The 18,598-nt window shown below is 44.2% G+C and overlaps 1 protein-coding gene across 1 annotated transcript in view; it reads left to right on the top strand.

Moving 5' to 3' along the window:
- Positions 1-461: 461 nt before the first annotated feature.
- The window catches only part of MAML2 (mastermind like transcriptional coactivator 2), a 304,115-nt gene continuing 285,978 nt past the window's right edge, over positions 462-18,598 (top strand). The window contains exon 1 of the mRNA XM_030560013.1: positions 462-887. Within this exon, the coding sequence (XP_030415873.1) occupies positions 462-887 (426 nt within the window). The remainder of the gene's footprint in view (positions 888-18,598) is intronic.

Here is an 18,598-nt window from a genome sequence, read left to right as displayed (position 1 = left end):
TGTTTTTATTATTATTCCCCTTTAGAAAGGTCTCACCCCCCAGTCCCCCCTGGATTTTTCCTGTGTTCACCCATGAGCCCTTCGCCCTCCCCCTTGTTCTAATTTGTGTTTATCTCCCTCCTTCAAATGGTTCTCCGCAGTCTTGGGACGCAACCCGCCCATCATCTCTAATTCTATGTTGGCAAATACCTAGCGATCGCGGGTCAGTCCCATCCCGCCCCCACCCCAGCTCTGGAAAACTCCTCCAGAGAGGTCAAGCCCGATTGCTAAGGGGTGGGGGTGGGGGACACTGATCGGGATTTGGGGACTGCCTGGCTCGGACCCCCTTTTCCCCCCTAGCCAGCCCATCCCTCCCTCCCCGTCCCCATCCATGTGGCAGTGAGACCAGAGCTCAGCGTTGTCAGGGGCAGCATCGCAGGCGCTACCCAGTCGCAGCAGCGAGCAGCAGCGTGGCCGGCAGGATGGGGGACACGGCTCCCCCCCAGGCCCCGGATCTCGGGGCCGGGCTCCTGGGAGGGGGCGCGGTGGCCCCCCGGGTACACAGCGCCATCGTGGAGCGGCTGCGAGCCCGCATCGCCGTCTGCCGCCAGCACCATCAGAGCTGCGAGGGACGCTACGAGCGGGGCCGGGCGGAGAGCTCGGACCGCGAGCGGGAGAGCACCCTGCAGCTGCTGAACCTGGTGCAGCACGGCCAGGGGGCCAGGAAGAGCGGCAAGCACAGCAAGGGGGCAGGCAGCGCCGGCCCAGCTCCCCCTGCCGCGCCGCCGGACTATCACCCGCAGCTGCTCAGCAACGGGGCTGCTGGGGGCAGAAGTGGGATCAACGGGGAGCAGCAGCAGCCGGGCTCAGCGGCCGACGGGGGGCAGAGGAACTCAGCCCTCATTGCGGTAAGTCAGACCCTGTCTCCTTCCAGCTCACAGCGCCGCCTGCAGGTGGTGCGCCGTGGGTGAGCACCTGGTGCCAGTGGGGCAGGGGCAGAGACAAGGTACCCTACGGTCAGTGTGGGGTGTGTGCACATGGGGTGCCACAGATGCAGAGGGAGTGAGCATCAGGCGCCACTGGTGTCAGGAGTTTGGTACTTGGAGCCACAGGTATGAGGCATTGAGTGCCACTGGTGTTGGATGTTGGGGACTAGGTGCAATTGGAATGGGACATTGGATACTGGGTGTCTCTGAGATAGGACACTGGGTGCCACCAGTAGGGGGCAAACAGGGTGTCACCAATATGGGTGGGAGTACTGAGTGCCACTGGTGTGGGGCATGAGTACTGGGTGCTATCAATGTAGAATGCATGGATACTGAGGGCCATTGGCACCGGTGTGTGAGCATCAGGTACTGTCAGCCCAGGGGCCATAGGATCTGGTGCTATTACTGTGGACAGTGTGAATAAATGGGGCATGAGCATGGGATGCCATCAGTGCAGGGTGCCTGGGCAGCAGATGCTACTAGCGCACTTGTGTGATGTGCGGGAACCTGCTGTCTTCTGTGTTTACTGGCATATATACAAAATGACATGTCTGTCAGTGGCGAAGGCAAGGAAAGCCTCCAGCACACCCATCACAACTTCTTGTTTCCTGCAAAGGAACTTTATTTGCCACTACAATGATGTATGTTTCTGATATCCCCAGCGTGCTGTGTGTACTGTGCATCTATCCCCCACCATTCATGATGGCCTTAAAAATACACCAGCCTAGACACATTTATTCACCCACAATTTAGTTTTATGATTAAGGGGGGAGGGGGGAATCTGGCAATGGGTGAATGAGCAAATAGGATCTTCCAAAGCTGATGTGTATGTAATATATATAAATCAATATCTGTAAAAAATCCAAGCCAGCTAAATCTCCCCCATACGTACATGTCTCCATTTCAGTTCAATTGAATGAGGCTTTGTTGGCATGACAAGCTATACAAGTGTTTCTAAAGTGTAAAAATACAGTGTAAAATATTACTGTCTAGATAGAGTTCTGTATACATGGGTATAGCTACATTTTAACCTTCTTCTGAAGCCACTCTTGGAAACAGGATGCCATACTAGATGGATCATCGCTTTGTTCCAGTCTGGTAATTCTTATGTTTTTACACATGCTGGCACGCATACGTCTTGATCCTGCACTCACTGAAATTAGTGGCAAAACCCCCATTGACTTCACTGCTGCAGGATCAGGCCTGTAGACCTCAGTCCTGCAAACACTTGCACATGTTCTTAACTTTACACAGATAAATAGTCTCTGACATGGGCAAAGTTAAGCAAGTCTTTGCAGGATTGTGGCCATAGGCAGTATCTAGATTGATTTATTAATCTTTTGGTTTTTGAACGATTGTAATCAGTTTATATGTATGCATTTGACCCAAATTAGTATGTGACTTTGCCCTCCAAACTAGATGACTTGTCATAATTCCACACACAGAAAATACCTCTGGTGTCATTATATGTCTGCTCTGTGATGTCTCTTTAACTTCCATCTGAGGCCAGCTCTAAGAAAAATACATAATCAGTAAATAGTTAAAACAAAATTTAAAAGGTTAAAATGAATATTTACCAAGTTAGAGGACAAAAGCAACATTAAAAATATTCCTAGTGGATTAAATGATCCCTGGTGTATTTTAACATATTGTCCAAGGCTTCAGACAATTGCAAGAACGATTTTAATTCTGGGCAATAATTTGTTGCTATTGCTTTTGCACCCAGTGACCCAGTCAATATTTATACAGTGTGCAGATCGACCGTAAAAAAATGTGTATGTGTGTGTGTAGGTTAGCTTTAAATTCGGAAGATCAGCAAACACTTAAATATGATGAATTCTTAACATTATATAAGATTGTGTAGCTAAACAACTGCTTCTCAGACTTGGTGTTTAAAGTATGAACTTGACCCAGAAAGGGTTTATTTGCTGTTATCACAGGACACATTTTATGGCGCAAAGTTGCAAGAGTTTTACAGATAATGCCACTTTGTAAATGGCATGATGAATAGGCATGTTGAGTTTTTTAAATTGGAAAGTGTAGGCCTGAGTCTTTTGGATACAAAAGAGGGAAGTCTCACTACTCTTTTTATGAGGGGTCTGCCTTGCTCTTGGAGCATGTACTATGCTGCTTTTCCTCTCTACCAGGACTCCAGAAGAACACACAAAGCATGACAGTGATGGCTGTTATTTGAATGACTGAAAATAGCTTCATACACACACACACACACGCACACACACACACACACACATGCGTGCGCCTTTTTAATACTTAATTTATTCTAAAATGGGACCGGCGTTGTTGTTTCTCTCATGTTACACTGGTATTCGCTACAATCTGTGGATCTAAATTTGGGGCCACATTATTCGGCATCGTACTGAGGGTGATGATGTAAGCATGAATCTGATAACATTGTGTCCAAAGGGAGTTAGACACTGAGACCAGATCCAGTGTTCAGATTAAATCTCTGTATTTCCCATCACAGCCAAGTAAGCCATTATCTTATTTTTTCAGTGAGTGTTAATTAAATGCTTTGCATTCATCTTTAAAATGATAAAAGGCTGTTGTCTAATTATGTACTTTCCAAAAAGCGTCACTTTCTAATTTCAGTGAGCAGGCCGGTGTGGTTTTTAACTAGTGGTGACGATTATTATCAGATAACTGGAGGCAGCTGTTTGAAAGTGCTACGGATACAAACAAAACAAGTCTCAAGAAAATACTTTGATTTTCTTCTTTTGAGCGAAGAAGGCTTTGCCCTTGTTCGTGGAACAGTGTTAAAGGTTGTCTGCCTGCTTTGTGCTGTAAAATGCTGTACTTAGCTTCGATTTCTTATGGCCCCAGATCAGCTCAAAGTTAACTACAGGATGGAGCTAAATTTGTGTGCTCCTGAGAAGAAATTTGAAATAGTCACACTAGTTTTTGTATAGCTGCATTTTGAGGGTTTTTTAGATCTGACTAATGCAGTGGATGACTTCCTTGATATGTCTGAATACCCAAACCAAATTGTGACTCCGAAGAAGTGCAGCTCATGAAGCCTCATTGGTGTAGTGGTATCACTGTACATTACTAATTTTCCTACTTTGTGTTGGACACTATACACAGACATTCTTTCCCGTTCATTTGCTTCTTTGGGAGGACTAGCTAATTAAGGAATACAGAAAATCACCAGTTCTAAATCATTGTTATGCATCATAGAAGTGGGTGTTCTCCTTACCAATTGTCCCTTAGAACATTACCTGAGGTATTCAAAACCCCCTGACAGGGTATGGGGATGTAAAATTCAAGTAGTCAAATATCACATAGCAAGTAGAGGAGAACCTCAGAGTCATGACTGCTTCAGGAATGGAGGTTGTTTATAACTGTGAAATGTTTGTAACTCTGAACAAAATGTTATGGTTGTTCTTTCAAAAGTTTACAGCTGAACATTAACTGAATACAACTTTGAAACTTTACTATGTAGAAAAAAAAGGATGCTTTCCCTTTATTTTTGTAATAGTTTACATTTAACGCAATACTGTATTATATTCGGTTTTTTGTTTTGGTCTCTGCTGCTGCCTGATTGTGCATTTCCGGTTCCAAATGAGGTGTGTGGTTGACTGGTCAGTTTGTAACTCTGGTATTTGTAACTCTGAGGTTCTACTGTAGTGTACCGAATTACTCTATTCAATTCTTGTGCTCTCAAAATTCAGGAGGAAATTATGAGCCAGAGAATAAGGCCATGTATACACTAGCACAGGGGTCGGCAACCTTTCAGATGTGGTGTGCCAAGTCTTCATTTTATTCCCTCCGATTTAAGATTTCGCGTGCCAGTAATACATTTTAACGTTTTAAGAAGGTCTCTTTCTAAAAGTCTAAAATAACTAAACTATTGTTGTTTGTAAAGTAAATAAGGTTTTAAAAATGTTTAAGAAGCTTCATTTAAAATTAAATTAAAATTTAGAGTCCACCGGACCGGGGGCCAGGTCCCAGGCAGTGTGAGTGCTGCTGAAAATCAGCTCACGTGCCGCCTTTGGCACCTGTGCCATAGGTTGCCTACCCCTGCACTTGCACTTAGGTTGGCAAAATTTTTGTCACTCAGGGATGTGAAAAAAATACCCCCGAGTGACATAAGTTTTGCCGGCATAAGAGCTTGTGTGCACAGAACTGTCAGTGGGTGACACTCTCCCACTGACATAGCTACTGCCGGTTATTGGGCTGGTTTTATTATGTCAATGGGAGAGCTGTGCTGCTGTAAGCATGTAACTGTAGACATGGCCTAAGGGGGCCCTTCGTGGGTTCCAGCCATATCATGGCTGGGGAGAACAAGCCCGGCTCCCCACTAGTCATTCAGAGTGTGCTCACTGTTTGAAAGAGTGAGGTCCTGGTAGGATTGCCAACTTCCTAATTGCACAAAGCTGAACACCCTTGCCCTGCTCCCTGCCTCTTCCCCACTCCTTCCCCAAGGCCTTGCCCCCCACTAACTCCATCCCCCCCTCCCTCCATCACTTGCTCTCCCTCACCCTCACTCACTTTCACTGGGCTGGGGCAGAGGGCTGTGGTGTGGGAGGGGGGTGCGGGCTATGGCTGGGAGGTGTGGGCTCTGGGGTTGGTCTGGGGATAAGGGGTTTGGGGTGCAGAAAGGGCTGTGGGATGCTCCAGGAGGGAGTTTGGGTGCAGGAGGGGCTTCAGGACTGGGACAGGGAGTTGGGGTGTGGGAGTGGGTGTGGGCTCTGGGAGGGAGCTAGGATGCAGGAGGGGGTTTGGGAAGCAGACTCTGGCTGGGCAGCAGTTACCTAAGGTGGCTCTCAGAAGCATCTTGCATGTTCAGCTCCTAGGCGGAGGGGTCAGGGGGCTCTGCATATTATCCACATCCGCAAGTGCTCCCCCACAGCTCCCACTGAACATGGTTCTCGGCTGGCGCTCAGGGCGGGGGCAGCACACAGAGCCTCTCTGGCTGTCCCTGGGCCTAGGAACCAGACATGGCGGCCACTTCTGGGAGCCACGCAAAGCCAGGACAGGCAGGAAGCCTGCCTTAGCCTTGCTGTGCCACAGACCGGACTTTTAATGGCCTGATCAGCAGTGCTGACCAGAGCCACCAGGGTCCCTTTACAACCAGGCAAGCCTAGGTCTTGGTCCTTTGACCCCTCTTCCCCACACATCCGAAAGTGATGAGTTATGCTGGTAAACTCTCTCCTCACCTTCTCCAAGGGCAGCAGAGCTACTGCTCTGGGGTGCATTCCCATGATCTCACAAAGGAGCTATAGCTAAGGTGTTATCTGCACAGAGGATTTTTTGCACTGATTCAACCCCCTAACATGGACACATTGCACCTATATGAACTGTGAAGTTGTACTGGTGCAAATCACAGGGGTTTTGCAAGGGTGCACTTACCCTGGTGTAATTATCCTCATTGTAGATAAGGCCCTGAGATGGACATAACAACTTCTGGGGACTCAGGCTACAGCATAGCCCTTCTGCTTGCATGAGCCAGGATCGAGGCTTATGGTTTATCTGTTGAAGAATGCTGGATCATTACATTTATTACTCCTGGGGGAATTCTGCACCAAAAATTAAAAATTCTGTCCAGAATATTTGAAAATTCTGCAAATTTCTGCATATTTTATTTCTCAAAATAATACAATATAATCATGACAGTTTCAATTATTTAGGTAAATTATTTCAAAATATGTGTCAGCAAGTACGTCTGTAACAATATGGACAACAGCAACAATGAAAGATTCAGGGAATTTTTTTTGACAGATAGATTCCTAACTAGACATATTAATACAGAACATTGAGTTATTAATTTAAACTACAATACAGGAACGTATTTCCTGCACTCCCCAGAAAAAGTGAAAAGGCTGGGGGGAGTCAGGCATAATGGAGGAGCTGAGGGAGAGGGAAGTAAGCCTGAGAGTGAACCTGGAGGATTGCTGGGTATGGGCGGGAGAAGTATGGAATAGTTTTTTTTTGTGAGGGGGAAGTATAGTTAGGGAGTTCGGGAGCCTCCCCCATGCAGATCCTGGTTGACCCCCTAGCCTCTCCCATTCAGTCAGGCATATCTGCCCCTGTGTGTCCCTGCACCCCCCATCCCCATGTGGCCTTGCAGTCCCCTTCCCCATCCCCATGTGTTCCTAACGTCCTATCCTCTGTTCTCATGTGGCCCTGCAGCCCCCATCGCCTGTCCCCATGTGGCCCTGCAGCCCATTTCACCTCCAATTCAGCCCCTGGTTCAGTGCTGTCACCCCACTAGCTCATGAGCCCACACCCCAGTCTGTTCCTCCCGCTAGCCCTTCCGAACCCCCGTCTGTGACACCCCCCCAAACAGCCCCATGTGTCCCACTCTGTCCGTCCGGTGCCACCTCACCTGGCCTCACTGCAAGGAATGCAGCCTCTCTGGCCTGGCTGCCATCTCTTCTGGTGCCACAGCAGTCTCTGTTGGGTGAAAGGTATAACATCTCTCCAGCATCTCTCCAGCAAAATCCGTATTCTTCTGAGAAAAAAAATCAGTGGGGGACATGAATTCTGCACATGTGCAGTGCCACAGAATTCCCCCAGAAGTAATTTGTTTTACAGACCCTAGTAGAAGTTGTTACAAATCCTGGTGTTGTCCAAGTCAGTGGCAAAACTCCCCTTGACTTCAGTGGGAGCAGGAGCTGGTCCTTGGTGAAGAAAGATGAATTGAGTCCACATGCTTTAGGTCAGGTTTTCATATATACTGCAAAGGTATGTCTACACTTCAGTGTAAGCCCTGGGTTCAAACTCAGGCTCAAGCCAAACCCCATTTCTGTCTACCCACAAATAACCCAGGGATTGTATCCAGGATCCCATGAGGGTGGAGGGTCCAAGCCTGAGTCAAGCTGGGATCCAGGGTTCAAGCCCAAGTACTCTGTAGTGTAGATACAGTCCTACTGGAAAATGTGCTTTGGGAGTCCACCAAAAGTATCCCACAGTACCACAGACTGACTTTCTTTGTTCTCTGGACAGTCAAATTTGGTAGACAGTCAATTTTTCCCACACTGCACCACGAACAAAGGGCTGGAGTGCTAGGAAGTCTTGAATATGAGTGGTTGGACTCAGGCTGCATAATGCAGTGTGGATGCTGGAGCCCCAAGTTGGGACCCAGGGTTCAACAGTTCCTAACCTGGGGTTACAGATGAGTATAGACCCTCAAGCCCTAGGTTAACAAACCTAGAGTTTGCTAACATCAAATTCTACTCCTGGGCTTATGTTGCAGTGTAGACATACCCTAGCAGGCTCCAGTGAAAGATTTGTTGTGGCCATATACAGTCCTTCACATTATTGAAAAGCTATCGTGTTTAGGGGTATCGGGTGGATGGCACACAAAAGTAAATATTTGACCCCCCATGAAGTTTGAAATATTAATTGTTAGCTTGGAAGTGTAAAACAATTCAAACGATTAATACAACTGTGTTGGGTTTTTGATTTGATACTAATTGGTTTCCAGTTAGCAGTTTAAAACAAATATTTTTTCCCTAGTAAAGCATTTTTGCCAGCAATATTTTCTGATGGGCGAATAAAGACCAGACTTGTTGGCTGAACCCCTGTGACTGTGTCTGACTGAGTGACAAATTTCCTCTCTAGGAGAGTGTTAGGAGACCTTATTATGCTGTCTGTGTACAGCCATCTTTTCCTAAAGAACTGACCTTTTTTGGTTACTCTTCCCAGGGCAAACTGTAATAGTCAGACTGTTCTGGTTTTCATTACATATCTGTTACAGTTATGTGCCGGAGGCCTTTTTCCAGTGGTCTGAACAGTAGATTTGTAATACCTAGAGACTCTGGAACTGTAGGTTCTAATCCTAACAGGGCTGATACATCTTTGTTTTTCCAGTGTAGATTGAGTACCTTGCTCTGGGGCTTGTAGGGATTTCCTCTCAGAGGCATTACTATTCTCTTCGGGTTCTTATACTATGACCATCATGATGGTATCTGAACTTCTTGCCACAAGTGTGCTAAGTGATGTGACTGTCATTTGTGACATATGATTCTTTCCTACGTTCACTCTTCCTCTCCGCTGGGGGAAAACTGCCTGTGGATTTTTTTATTGTTATTATTTTCTTTACTTTGGAAAGTGACTGGGTGGAAATGGCCTCTTGCTCTACGTCTTCTCCCTGTGTGTGTGCCCTGTCTGGTTTGCAGCTCTGTAGAGCAGACATAGCTAGCAGAGGGGGCTGGATACTAGCCCTTCTAGTTCACTAAGTTCTAATCAGTCACACCTATGCAAACCTATGGACGGCAATGGGTTTGCACAGGTGTCGCTGAGGGCTTAAGTGAAAGGCAGTAGGAGTGCACAGCTGAATTTGGCTTGTAGAACTTTTATTATGGGTGGTTATGCTGGACATTATGGAGAGACAGTAAAAACAGAGCCCTCACCATGCCAATGCCAGTTTGAAAGTCACATTTCAGGGTAGATTCACACTTGAAATACTGAGGTTTGGTCTGCTCATTAAAGACCTTTTGGCACCTTCTGTAAGAGTAGGTGCTTCACCCCTAGTATCCTCGGCCCCAAGTTTTTCCCTCTGACACCCCTGTGCCACTCATTGTGAATGAGAGTTGATTGCCAGTTTCCGCCCCCAGAAGTGGTTGCATTTCACTGAAGCCTGGTCTACACTAGAATTTTACACCAGTATGTCTCTGAGGGGTGTGAAAAATCCACCCTCCCCAAGAGACCTAAGAACGGCCAGACTGGGTCAGAGCAAAGGTCCATCTAGCCCAGTATCCTGTCTTCCGACAGTGGCCAATGTCTGGTGCCCCAGAGGGAATGAACAGAACAGGTAATCATCAAGTGATCCATCTCCTGTCGCCCATTCCCAGCTTCTGGCAAACAGAGGCTAGGGAACCATCCCTGCCCATCCTGGCTAATAGCCGTAGATGTAGCTATACCGACCCAACCTCCAGTGAGACAACACTAGGCTGACAGAAGAATTATTCCACTGACCTAGCTACCACCTCATAGGTAGGTGGATTAATGACACCAATGGGAGAATCACTTCTGTTGGCATAGGTAGTGTCCACACTGAAGCGTTATAGCTGTGCCACGGTAGCACTTTAAACATTGACAAGCCCTGATTCTGGATGTTTTAAAGCTTGTTAGGCTGCAGTGTGCTGCAGCTGGTAAGGGAAGTTTATGTATCTGAATCAGATAGAAATGCATCAGCTCGGATCACTTTGTGGGTAGAAAGGCTTTGAGTCACTGCTGAGAGCCCTTTGGCCTGCAGGGAGCCATTGTTTAGATTGGATCTGGGCCCCTTTTGTCTTAATCTACTTTGGCTGTACAACCATTCTCTGAACCAAAATCTGGGGGAACCCTTGGGAGCCATATCAAGTGTATTTTTAATTAAATGTTGAGTAAGTTAACACTTGTTAAGTGTCTGCTAGTTGAGAAGCTTGGACAGGCTTGTTCAGGTCTAGCTTCTCAGCCAAAGCACCTGCTTCCTTTGAAGCCTTTACACCACTGAGTAACTTTCATGGAATTCCCCTGCATTCTTCAGTAGTTTAACTTGCAGTTTTTACCTGCAGGGCTTCTGTAGCTATCAAGCAGCAAAACAAATTTCAAATACGACTTGTCCTGACAAATCATCCAAGCCAAAAGAATTGGTTAGTTAGCCTCCATTGGCCCTTACGCCGTATTTCACAGCATGGTTTACACATGTGCCGTTACTCATCTTCAGATCCCTGGTGTGTACTACCCAAGCAGAGGAGAGTGGTAATGCTTCTGTTTCTTCGTGCTGAGAAGTGTGACTCCAGCGAAAATGTAAATCTCTCTCTGGGGAAGTCTGAACTCTTGAAAGGGTGACTGTACTTCTGTGAGTCACATGAGCTGCTTCTCCAAAACCTTGACTTAACTTGGTATTATAATTTTTTTAACAACCTTAAGATTCCCCCGCAGCCCCAAAGGAAAGCTGTCTGCCTAAGTGCAAAAGAAGGTGTACGTGGTCTGAAGTTGTAGTAGAGTTTACAAATGATCAGGACAGGAAAAATTTGCTAGACACCAACTAGCCAGAAGACTAAACTAACTAGACAAAGTCCTAGATGAAAGTGGGATCCCCACTAGTTAAATGCAATAGAAGTATAGGATGGTTAAATAAGCCTCTGTTCAATAGTGTCGGTTTTTAACAGTAATTTCAGTAGAGCACATTAAATTTATACAGAACCCATGAATCTCTATCCATCCCCCAGCCTTGTGGCCTCTGTCAAGAGAAGAAGGAAATGAGATCTTGGATCTTCTGCCCCTCCTCTGTCGCCAAATCTTGGGTCCCACTCCCCAGTGGGTGCCTCTCATAGCTTTGCCAACAGCAGCAGGATGGAGCTGATATGATTCTCGACAGCACATTGCTTTCCAAAGAGATCAGATTAGGAGCAGTGAAATGACAGGGCTCTTACCCATTTTGCTCTGCTGCTGCCCAGAAGAGCTCTGAGCAGTGAATGAGGCATCTGTATTAGCTGCAGACTCAGAAAAAAACAGATTGTACCGGTTGATATTTGGATCACTTTTACATCATAGCAACTACAAAGGCTGGATTTTATTGTAAATGAAAGCATACACTGGTGATTTATGTCCCCCCATTTCCCAGGGGAAGGCTTCCCATTTGCCACTGGACAGTTGGCATCGGGATAATTAATTAATAATAATTATTGTTATGTAAGTGCCAACACTATGCCAAGCACAAAATGCTGACAGTTCCCCACCAAAGGTGATTGTAGAGGCTGAGCTGGGACTAGAAATCGCTTTGCCTGAGTCCCAATCTAGTGCTCTATTCACTAGACCATGCTGGTATAAATCAGATCAGTTCTTTTTGCATCAGTTTCCCAATCATGAGTTATCAACCCCAAACATTCAGCTGTCATGAGTCAGGCTCCCAAAAAATCATGAGGTTGGTTTAAAAATCATGAGGTTTTTTTATATAACAAAATTTGGCTTCTTTTTACTTGCCCTCTGTTTTTCTGAACCATCATGGTGCCCTCAGGTCACATGTTCAAGCTTTTCTCTATAGCCACAAGGGTTATAAAGTTATTTTAAAAAACAACAACATGAAAGCTGTGAGTCTCGTATGATCACGTGACTCCAGGAGCTGAGGCTTTTTGTAAGGCATCAAATATTGCAAGACTCACACTAAAATCCTAAGAGTTGACTTTAACTGTCCCTCCTTTTTAGAGAAGAGGGTGGCATTCTCATCTGAAAGCCTTTTACGTTATTATTGTTTATATTTGCATGTATTTTGTTTCATGTCTGTTGTCTTGCTGGCTGTTTTGCCTCTGATTATTGTCTTACTCAAACTGGCTGCCTCCGTGCAGTGATGCTGCTCAGCACTTGTGCTAATTAGTGACAGACAGTGGGAGTGGAATCACGAGCATAGCCAAGGCACCTGCTGTTTGGATAGGCAGCACAAGCACTGCCCGGCAGCAGCTGGCGGCAGTGTGTTTTCACGACTATTCATGTTACCTGCTGTTAAACCTGTGATTCCACCCTGGTAGCATCATGGGCAGATTCATAGCTGCTGCCGCTGAGAACCACATTTGGAGAAATTCTCTGAAAAGGAAATAATTAACAATAAAAAAATAAAAATATAATTATTTCCGAAATACGTTTTTTTCAAATCTACCAAAAGAACTTTGACAGCCTAATGGTTTGATTTCTGTTGAGTTCACCCGCGCTGATGCCTGTGCCCTTGGGTCATTTGACTTGCATCATTCTTGTAAGGTCTTCTCCTGAGCTTTGGATCCAAGCAGCAGCAGTATATCAAGGAAACTGGCATAGATGGGATATGGGCATGGAAGAGCTCGAACATGGAAATGTGCCATTAGAAAGTTCAGTGAGATTACTGGCAAAGTAATCTACCTGCTATGGAAACAAAAGAAACCCACGCACTTGCTGCAAATCAGAAACCTAACTGATGTTTGCAAGAAACCAGTAAGATACTGCACCAGCAAATAAACCATTACAGAGGGTTTGTACTGTCTTCTCTCTGTTGTCACAAAACGCATTTATATGCTGCATGCCTTCATATGGTACCCCAGCCACTATTGTTATTGTAATGATTTTATTTATTAAAGTACTGGCTAGATGCCCCAACCAAATTTGAGGCCCTGTTGTGCCAGGCACTGTACAAATACCTAGTGAGAGACATTCCCTGCTCTGAAGTCTAAAAAGACAAGACAGACGTGTGGTTGGAGGAGAAACAGAAGCACAAAGGGGTGAAGTGCCTTGCTCATGGTCAGACAGTGGATCAATGGCGAAACTGGGAATAGTGCCTGGACTTCCTGACTCCCAGTCCAGGCCCCATTAATCATTTCTTTGCTTTGTGTGCCATGACCTGCAGGGAATGTAGGGAGAACTTTGCAAAAGCTTCAGAGTCAATTTTTAGTTTTGGTAACTAAATCGCCAGTGTAATGTTGAACAAAAGAGGTCATGTACTGCATTGCCATGCACTGCCGTCACTGGCCATAAGGGGGTTATCCCATTATATGTGATCCTTTAGCTGTGTAGGGGGCAGGGATTCAGATCAAACTGATGTTTTGGTGGATGACATGCTAATCTCATTATAGGACACGGGCAAGGTATTCTGCATAATTTAAAAAATACCATTGCTTATAATCTCTTGGAGTTTCCAAGCGGAAATCTTTCCCAGTTTTGTTTTCTTCCATTGTTTGAACCCTGGTTTATTGTTATGGGGTTACTCATGACTGTTGAGTATCTAGCGCTGATGCTTTTGCTGTAAATTATTGATTGCGTGGAAGCATGTTACAACAGTTATTTCTCATGGAGTTTACCCAGTGTACTAATAAAACATGCAGCAAGTAAACAATCCGCAGTAAGGAGATACTTGAGATATGCATTTATTTTCATTCCTGGCTGTGCGATGCTATCTCATTCAGAAGAAGCCTTGAAATTGGATTGTCTTGAACAGAAAGTTAATTGCATTGGTGGTTTCTTTCTTCAGAAATGTGACTGGAGGCAAACTCTGGCCAGAGCAGTAATGACTTATCATGAGCCTGTAGTAAACAATGGGAGAATCCCTTTCTTATAGTCATGGTGACAGAGGTGTAAGGAAACGGGCTTGCTGAACGCAGTGCACGCTGTCTGCTGAATAACGGTCACCATGTTACGCACATACTGTTAATTTCTGCAGGTCTCCAGAATATTAATTATTCAGCAGCAGTAACCCTCCTTTGGAAAATCTCTTGGAGACAGGCCTTTTTTGTGCCAGCTGCGGAAGGATGCATGTCAGTTCTGATAAAGTTGTGTCTGATTGCTGCATATGGCATTGTGCAGTGTGCTCTTGGGGCCTGATCCAGCACTCATTGAAGTCAAAGAGTGTCTTTCCGTTCGCTTTAATAGGCTCTGGATGAGGACCTTTTCAGAGCAAACAAGATTGTGCTGCATATCAGCAGGGCCACAACTGCCTCCATTCCCACGGTTGTGTAGTACTGCAGCACAAAAGGGGAGGTAAATATAGGCTGGAAAAATTATTTGATTAGACAGGCTGCGAGAGCAATACCTAGTGTAAGTGAATAAGGGGTTCATTCCAGCTCAGGTTCCCCTGTCCCTTGCATAGGGGTTGAGTGGATGCATGATAAGTCAAGTGGGGAGAATGCCTTTGAGAATTCAGGCCTTCACACTAAAGCGCTGAGCTGAACCCCAAACTGGGGAGTTTTCAGTGATTTTCCTGCTTATGATAATTTCTTTTCCCGCTTTCTTATTAGAATAATTAGCCCTGCAGGAAAAGACCTTGTTGACAGCAGCAGTTGTTTTCTGTGTAGCCAGTCCACCAGATTTCAGACATGTCACTGCAATGCCATTTGGCAAAAGTGCCATAAAGGTTGTTCAGTTTAGGCTTCTCACTTTTGAAAATCAGACAACATATTTATGAGCCCAACTATGGCTTTAGAAGGCTAATTTTAGGCACTTGCCTTTCTATTCTATTCTGTATAGCTTATTAGACTGCCTTCATCACTGTAGTATCTGAGCATCTGAGCTTTGAGGATCTTGACCCCAATTTTTAATTCACTAAGCAATCAGCAGCTCCCATTGCAATACTTCAGTGGGAGATGTTGGGTACACAGCACCTTACTAATCAGTCACCTATTTAGAATTTAGGACCCTCATTTTTCTGTCATTACCACTCTGTAATAGTTGCAAGAGGTTTCAGTGCAATAAATATTCTTGTAAGACCCAGGTCCCTAAGCCTCTGTCCTATTTGCTTGCAAGGAAAGGGGAGAGAGTACACAACTGCATATGGATTGGCAGGTGTTTGAGGCTCAAGATAAAAAACTACTGCTAGAGAGATTTCCACAGGAATGTGGGTTTGATCTGGATCCCATTCAAGTCCATGGGAAAACTTCCATTAATTTTAATATATGTTAGTGTACAATCAGAGATGGTTGCAGAGAAGTGTATTGATTTCCATCCCATGAAAGGATTTGATTCTGTGGCATTCTGAGATAGATTTGTTTAGATTGCATGATCTTCAAGACAGGGGCAGTCAATCTCTATGGCCCTGATCATGCAAATACTTATGCATGTGCTTAACTTTATATGCCTGGGTAGTCGCATTGAAGTCAATAGGACTATTCTTGTGTAAAATGAAAATGTACATAAGTATTTGAGTTTGTTCAATACCTAACCCAGCAGGCCCCAGTCCTGACAGCGGCCTCTGTGCATTTTAATAAATAAGTAAGTAATAAGTAATAATAATAAATTAATAAATAAGTAGCATCTTTATTGGTGTTTGACTTATTTTCTTAACACAGCCAATCACATACTTTTTCTCTTTTAAACTACTTTCTACTTTTACTGACAGTCCAATTGATCTTAACTTCATATCCATGCCTTCACTTTTCCTTCTGATTGTTTAACCCCCCAGTAGATTCCAGCAATTGACCTGGTGATCCATTTTCACAAGTTGAGTTCTTTCTTTAGTTTCTCCCTACTGACTTTGTATATTCACATAATCAGTCTCTATTATACTTTTTGGCCAGCTTTTGAGGAGAAAGATGGTCATGGGTTTTTGACCCTTAACTTCCGAGTAGAATATTAAATATAATCCTTATAATGATAGCAGTTCTGCTTGTGGTTCAGGCTGTGTCAGTGTGTCACCGAAAGCTCTCCTTTTCAGGAGCTGGAACACACTTGTGAACATTTGCTGTAGACTGAATTGGCATTTGATGGCCCACAGCTGTGAACACTTTTTTTCCTTCTTTTTGCAAGTTGAGGTTAAAAGAATCGTTTAACTTTTGCAAAGTTATGAATTTACAAAACAGACTCTGTGCTAAGTCATATTCCACCACCGATTGACTTCAGTGTGCATGGATGTGAGTAACTCAGAGCAGAAATTTGCACTAAAAGATTAAGACACATTTTTTTCCCACCAGTATATTTGAAAAACAGGTTTGAGTTGCAAAATAAAATTTGGCATCGAATTACTCTGTGACATGATCCAGTCACATTTGGTAGTTAGAAACCAACAATGTTGTAACCAGAGGTATTTAGCTTTGAAAAGTGCACATACACAGTAACTACTTTTCATAAGGACTTTTAACACACATATTTGCAGGGTAGACCAGAATAGCTCAGAGGAAGTTAATCCAGTCTGTTGGATAAACAGCATGTACTTTAAAATTTTTCTATATATACACACATATATAAAACCTTCAACGGGCGTATTTACTATACCTGATAAATTCTAGTCACTTCATTAATGCCATGACGGCATGTGAAGTCAATAACATCCCTTCTGAAAACTCTCTATATGGGATGTTTATTTATTCTGTTTGGCCCATAGTTCATAAATGTGCATTTGGATCACCCATGTATCTAAAGGCCTATTTACAGAAATACTCCATAACGTTGCTGTAATGTATGTTACTCCCAGGATGTACTGTATGTACCTGGATCTCAGAAAGTCCCCCACCAAAAACCACCCTCAAATCTGTCCCTCGTGGTTAACTGCTCCTCTGCCCCGCCCCCAACTGTTCTTCTTTATCCGCATTCACTCCCCTTTCACCTGAGGTCTCCCCCTGCCTTTCCTACTTTCATGCTCCTGACACTACCTTGTAATGTTGTTTTTCTTCTGAGCTAGAGGCAGACTAACACAGACTTGCTGAACACATGGTTTCCACGTGTTCTCCTCATCTCTCCTAATGTTTCTTCTATAACAATGTCTCCCCATTCTCGCCCTGGTCATTTAACATTTCCCTTTTTGCCTCCTATCTCCTCCTTTCTCTCTCTCTCTCCTTCAACTAATCATTTAATGATAGTATGTGCACTCCTTCCCTTTTGCTAAATGTTTCTGTGGGACTAGTTCAGGAGTGTTATTTTTTCATTGTTATAAGAAATTCAGGGCAAAAAACTATATTAATATACACTAAGATTGTGGGTTTTATATGGCTGGAGTTTAACCACATAATATTGAAGCACACACATGACTGTGTATGAAAAGTCTTGCATCCAGGAAAACACTTAAAGCACATGCTTAAATGCTTTTCTTGCAGCTTTTCTCATAGCACACGCTTTGCTGAATAGGGCCTAATTTCTGAGAATCTGGTTTTATGGTCCTGTTTCATCAAGATATCAGACTTTAAGCAAGTAAATAGTCTCATTGCCCAAGACTGTCCAGTCTGCCATTGTCACAGTTCTGCATCCAAGAAGAAACTGTTTCACATTCACGTCAATGTGCAGATTATCTTGGCAAATTAAAAATAAAGGAAGACGCATTAAGGTTAAAATTAAAATGTTCTTGCAAATTCCCAACCAACCTGCCATTGTCACAGTTCTGCATCCAAGAAGAAACTGTTTCACATTCACGTCAATGTGCAGATTATCTTGGCAAATTAAAAATAAATGAAGACGCATTAAGCTTAAAATTAAAATGTTCTTGCAAATTCAGTGCAATGTCTATGACCCTGTTAGTTTGTGAGATGTAGGCAAATAAAATAGTCAGGAGATGCCTAGCTGAGCATGTCTGATCACAAGTGCCTTTGATTAATATGATGCATCCACTCATTGATCAAGTACCACATACAATGATGCAGAAGAAAATGCGTCAGGCCCTGAGGACTGTCCGACTAAAGAAAGAAAGGGGCGAGCTGTTCTCATCTCAGTTTGAAGACAATGGGTAATTTTTCAAGTATCTAAGTGACTTAGGAGGTGATGTTCCATTTTCAAAAGTGACTTAGTCACTTAGGGCCAGATCCTCAAATGTATTTAGGCTCCTAATTTCCACTGTAATCTGAATAAAGACAGAGGAGAGCCTATGTCCCAATGGTGATGCACCCATATAACTGAGAGCAGAAATGAGTCCATAGTCTTAGCTTAAGAATTCATTGTACTTCCTGGATTCATGTGATTATGAGACAATCTCAGCTTTATTTAAGAAAAATTAAATTTCTAGCCCTTATGGTTATGGAGGAAAGCTTGAAATTGAGGCCTGAGTGCACCCTAGAGGCTCAGAAGATAAAATGAACCCAAAATGTATTTGAAAAAAACCTCAAACTCCTGATTTTTAATCCTATCTCATGATTTGGGGGGGCCTGACTCATGATTTTTGAATGCTGAGGCTTGGCAACACTGCAGTAAGTCGTAAATGCACTGTAGATAACTGCACCATTAGTTCATTATTCGTTTTACTTTTG

Source organism: Gopherus evgoodei, chromosome 1 (assembly GCF_007399415.2).
Source record: "Gopherus evgoodei ecotype Sinaloan lineage chromosome 1, rGopEvg1_v1.p, whole genome shotgun sequence".
Taxonomy (NCBI): Eukaryota; Metazoa; Chordata; order Testudines; family Testudinidae; genus Gopherus; species Gopherus evgoodei.
The sequence above is the reverse complement of the archived record's forward strand: the minus strand, read 5'-3'. Positions and strand labels throughout refer to the sequence as shown.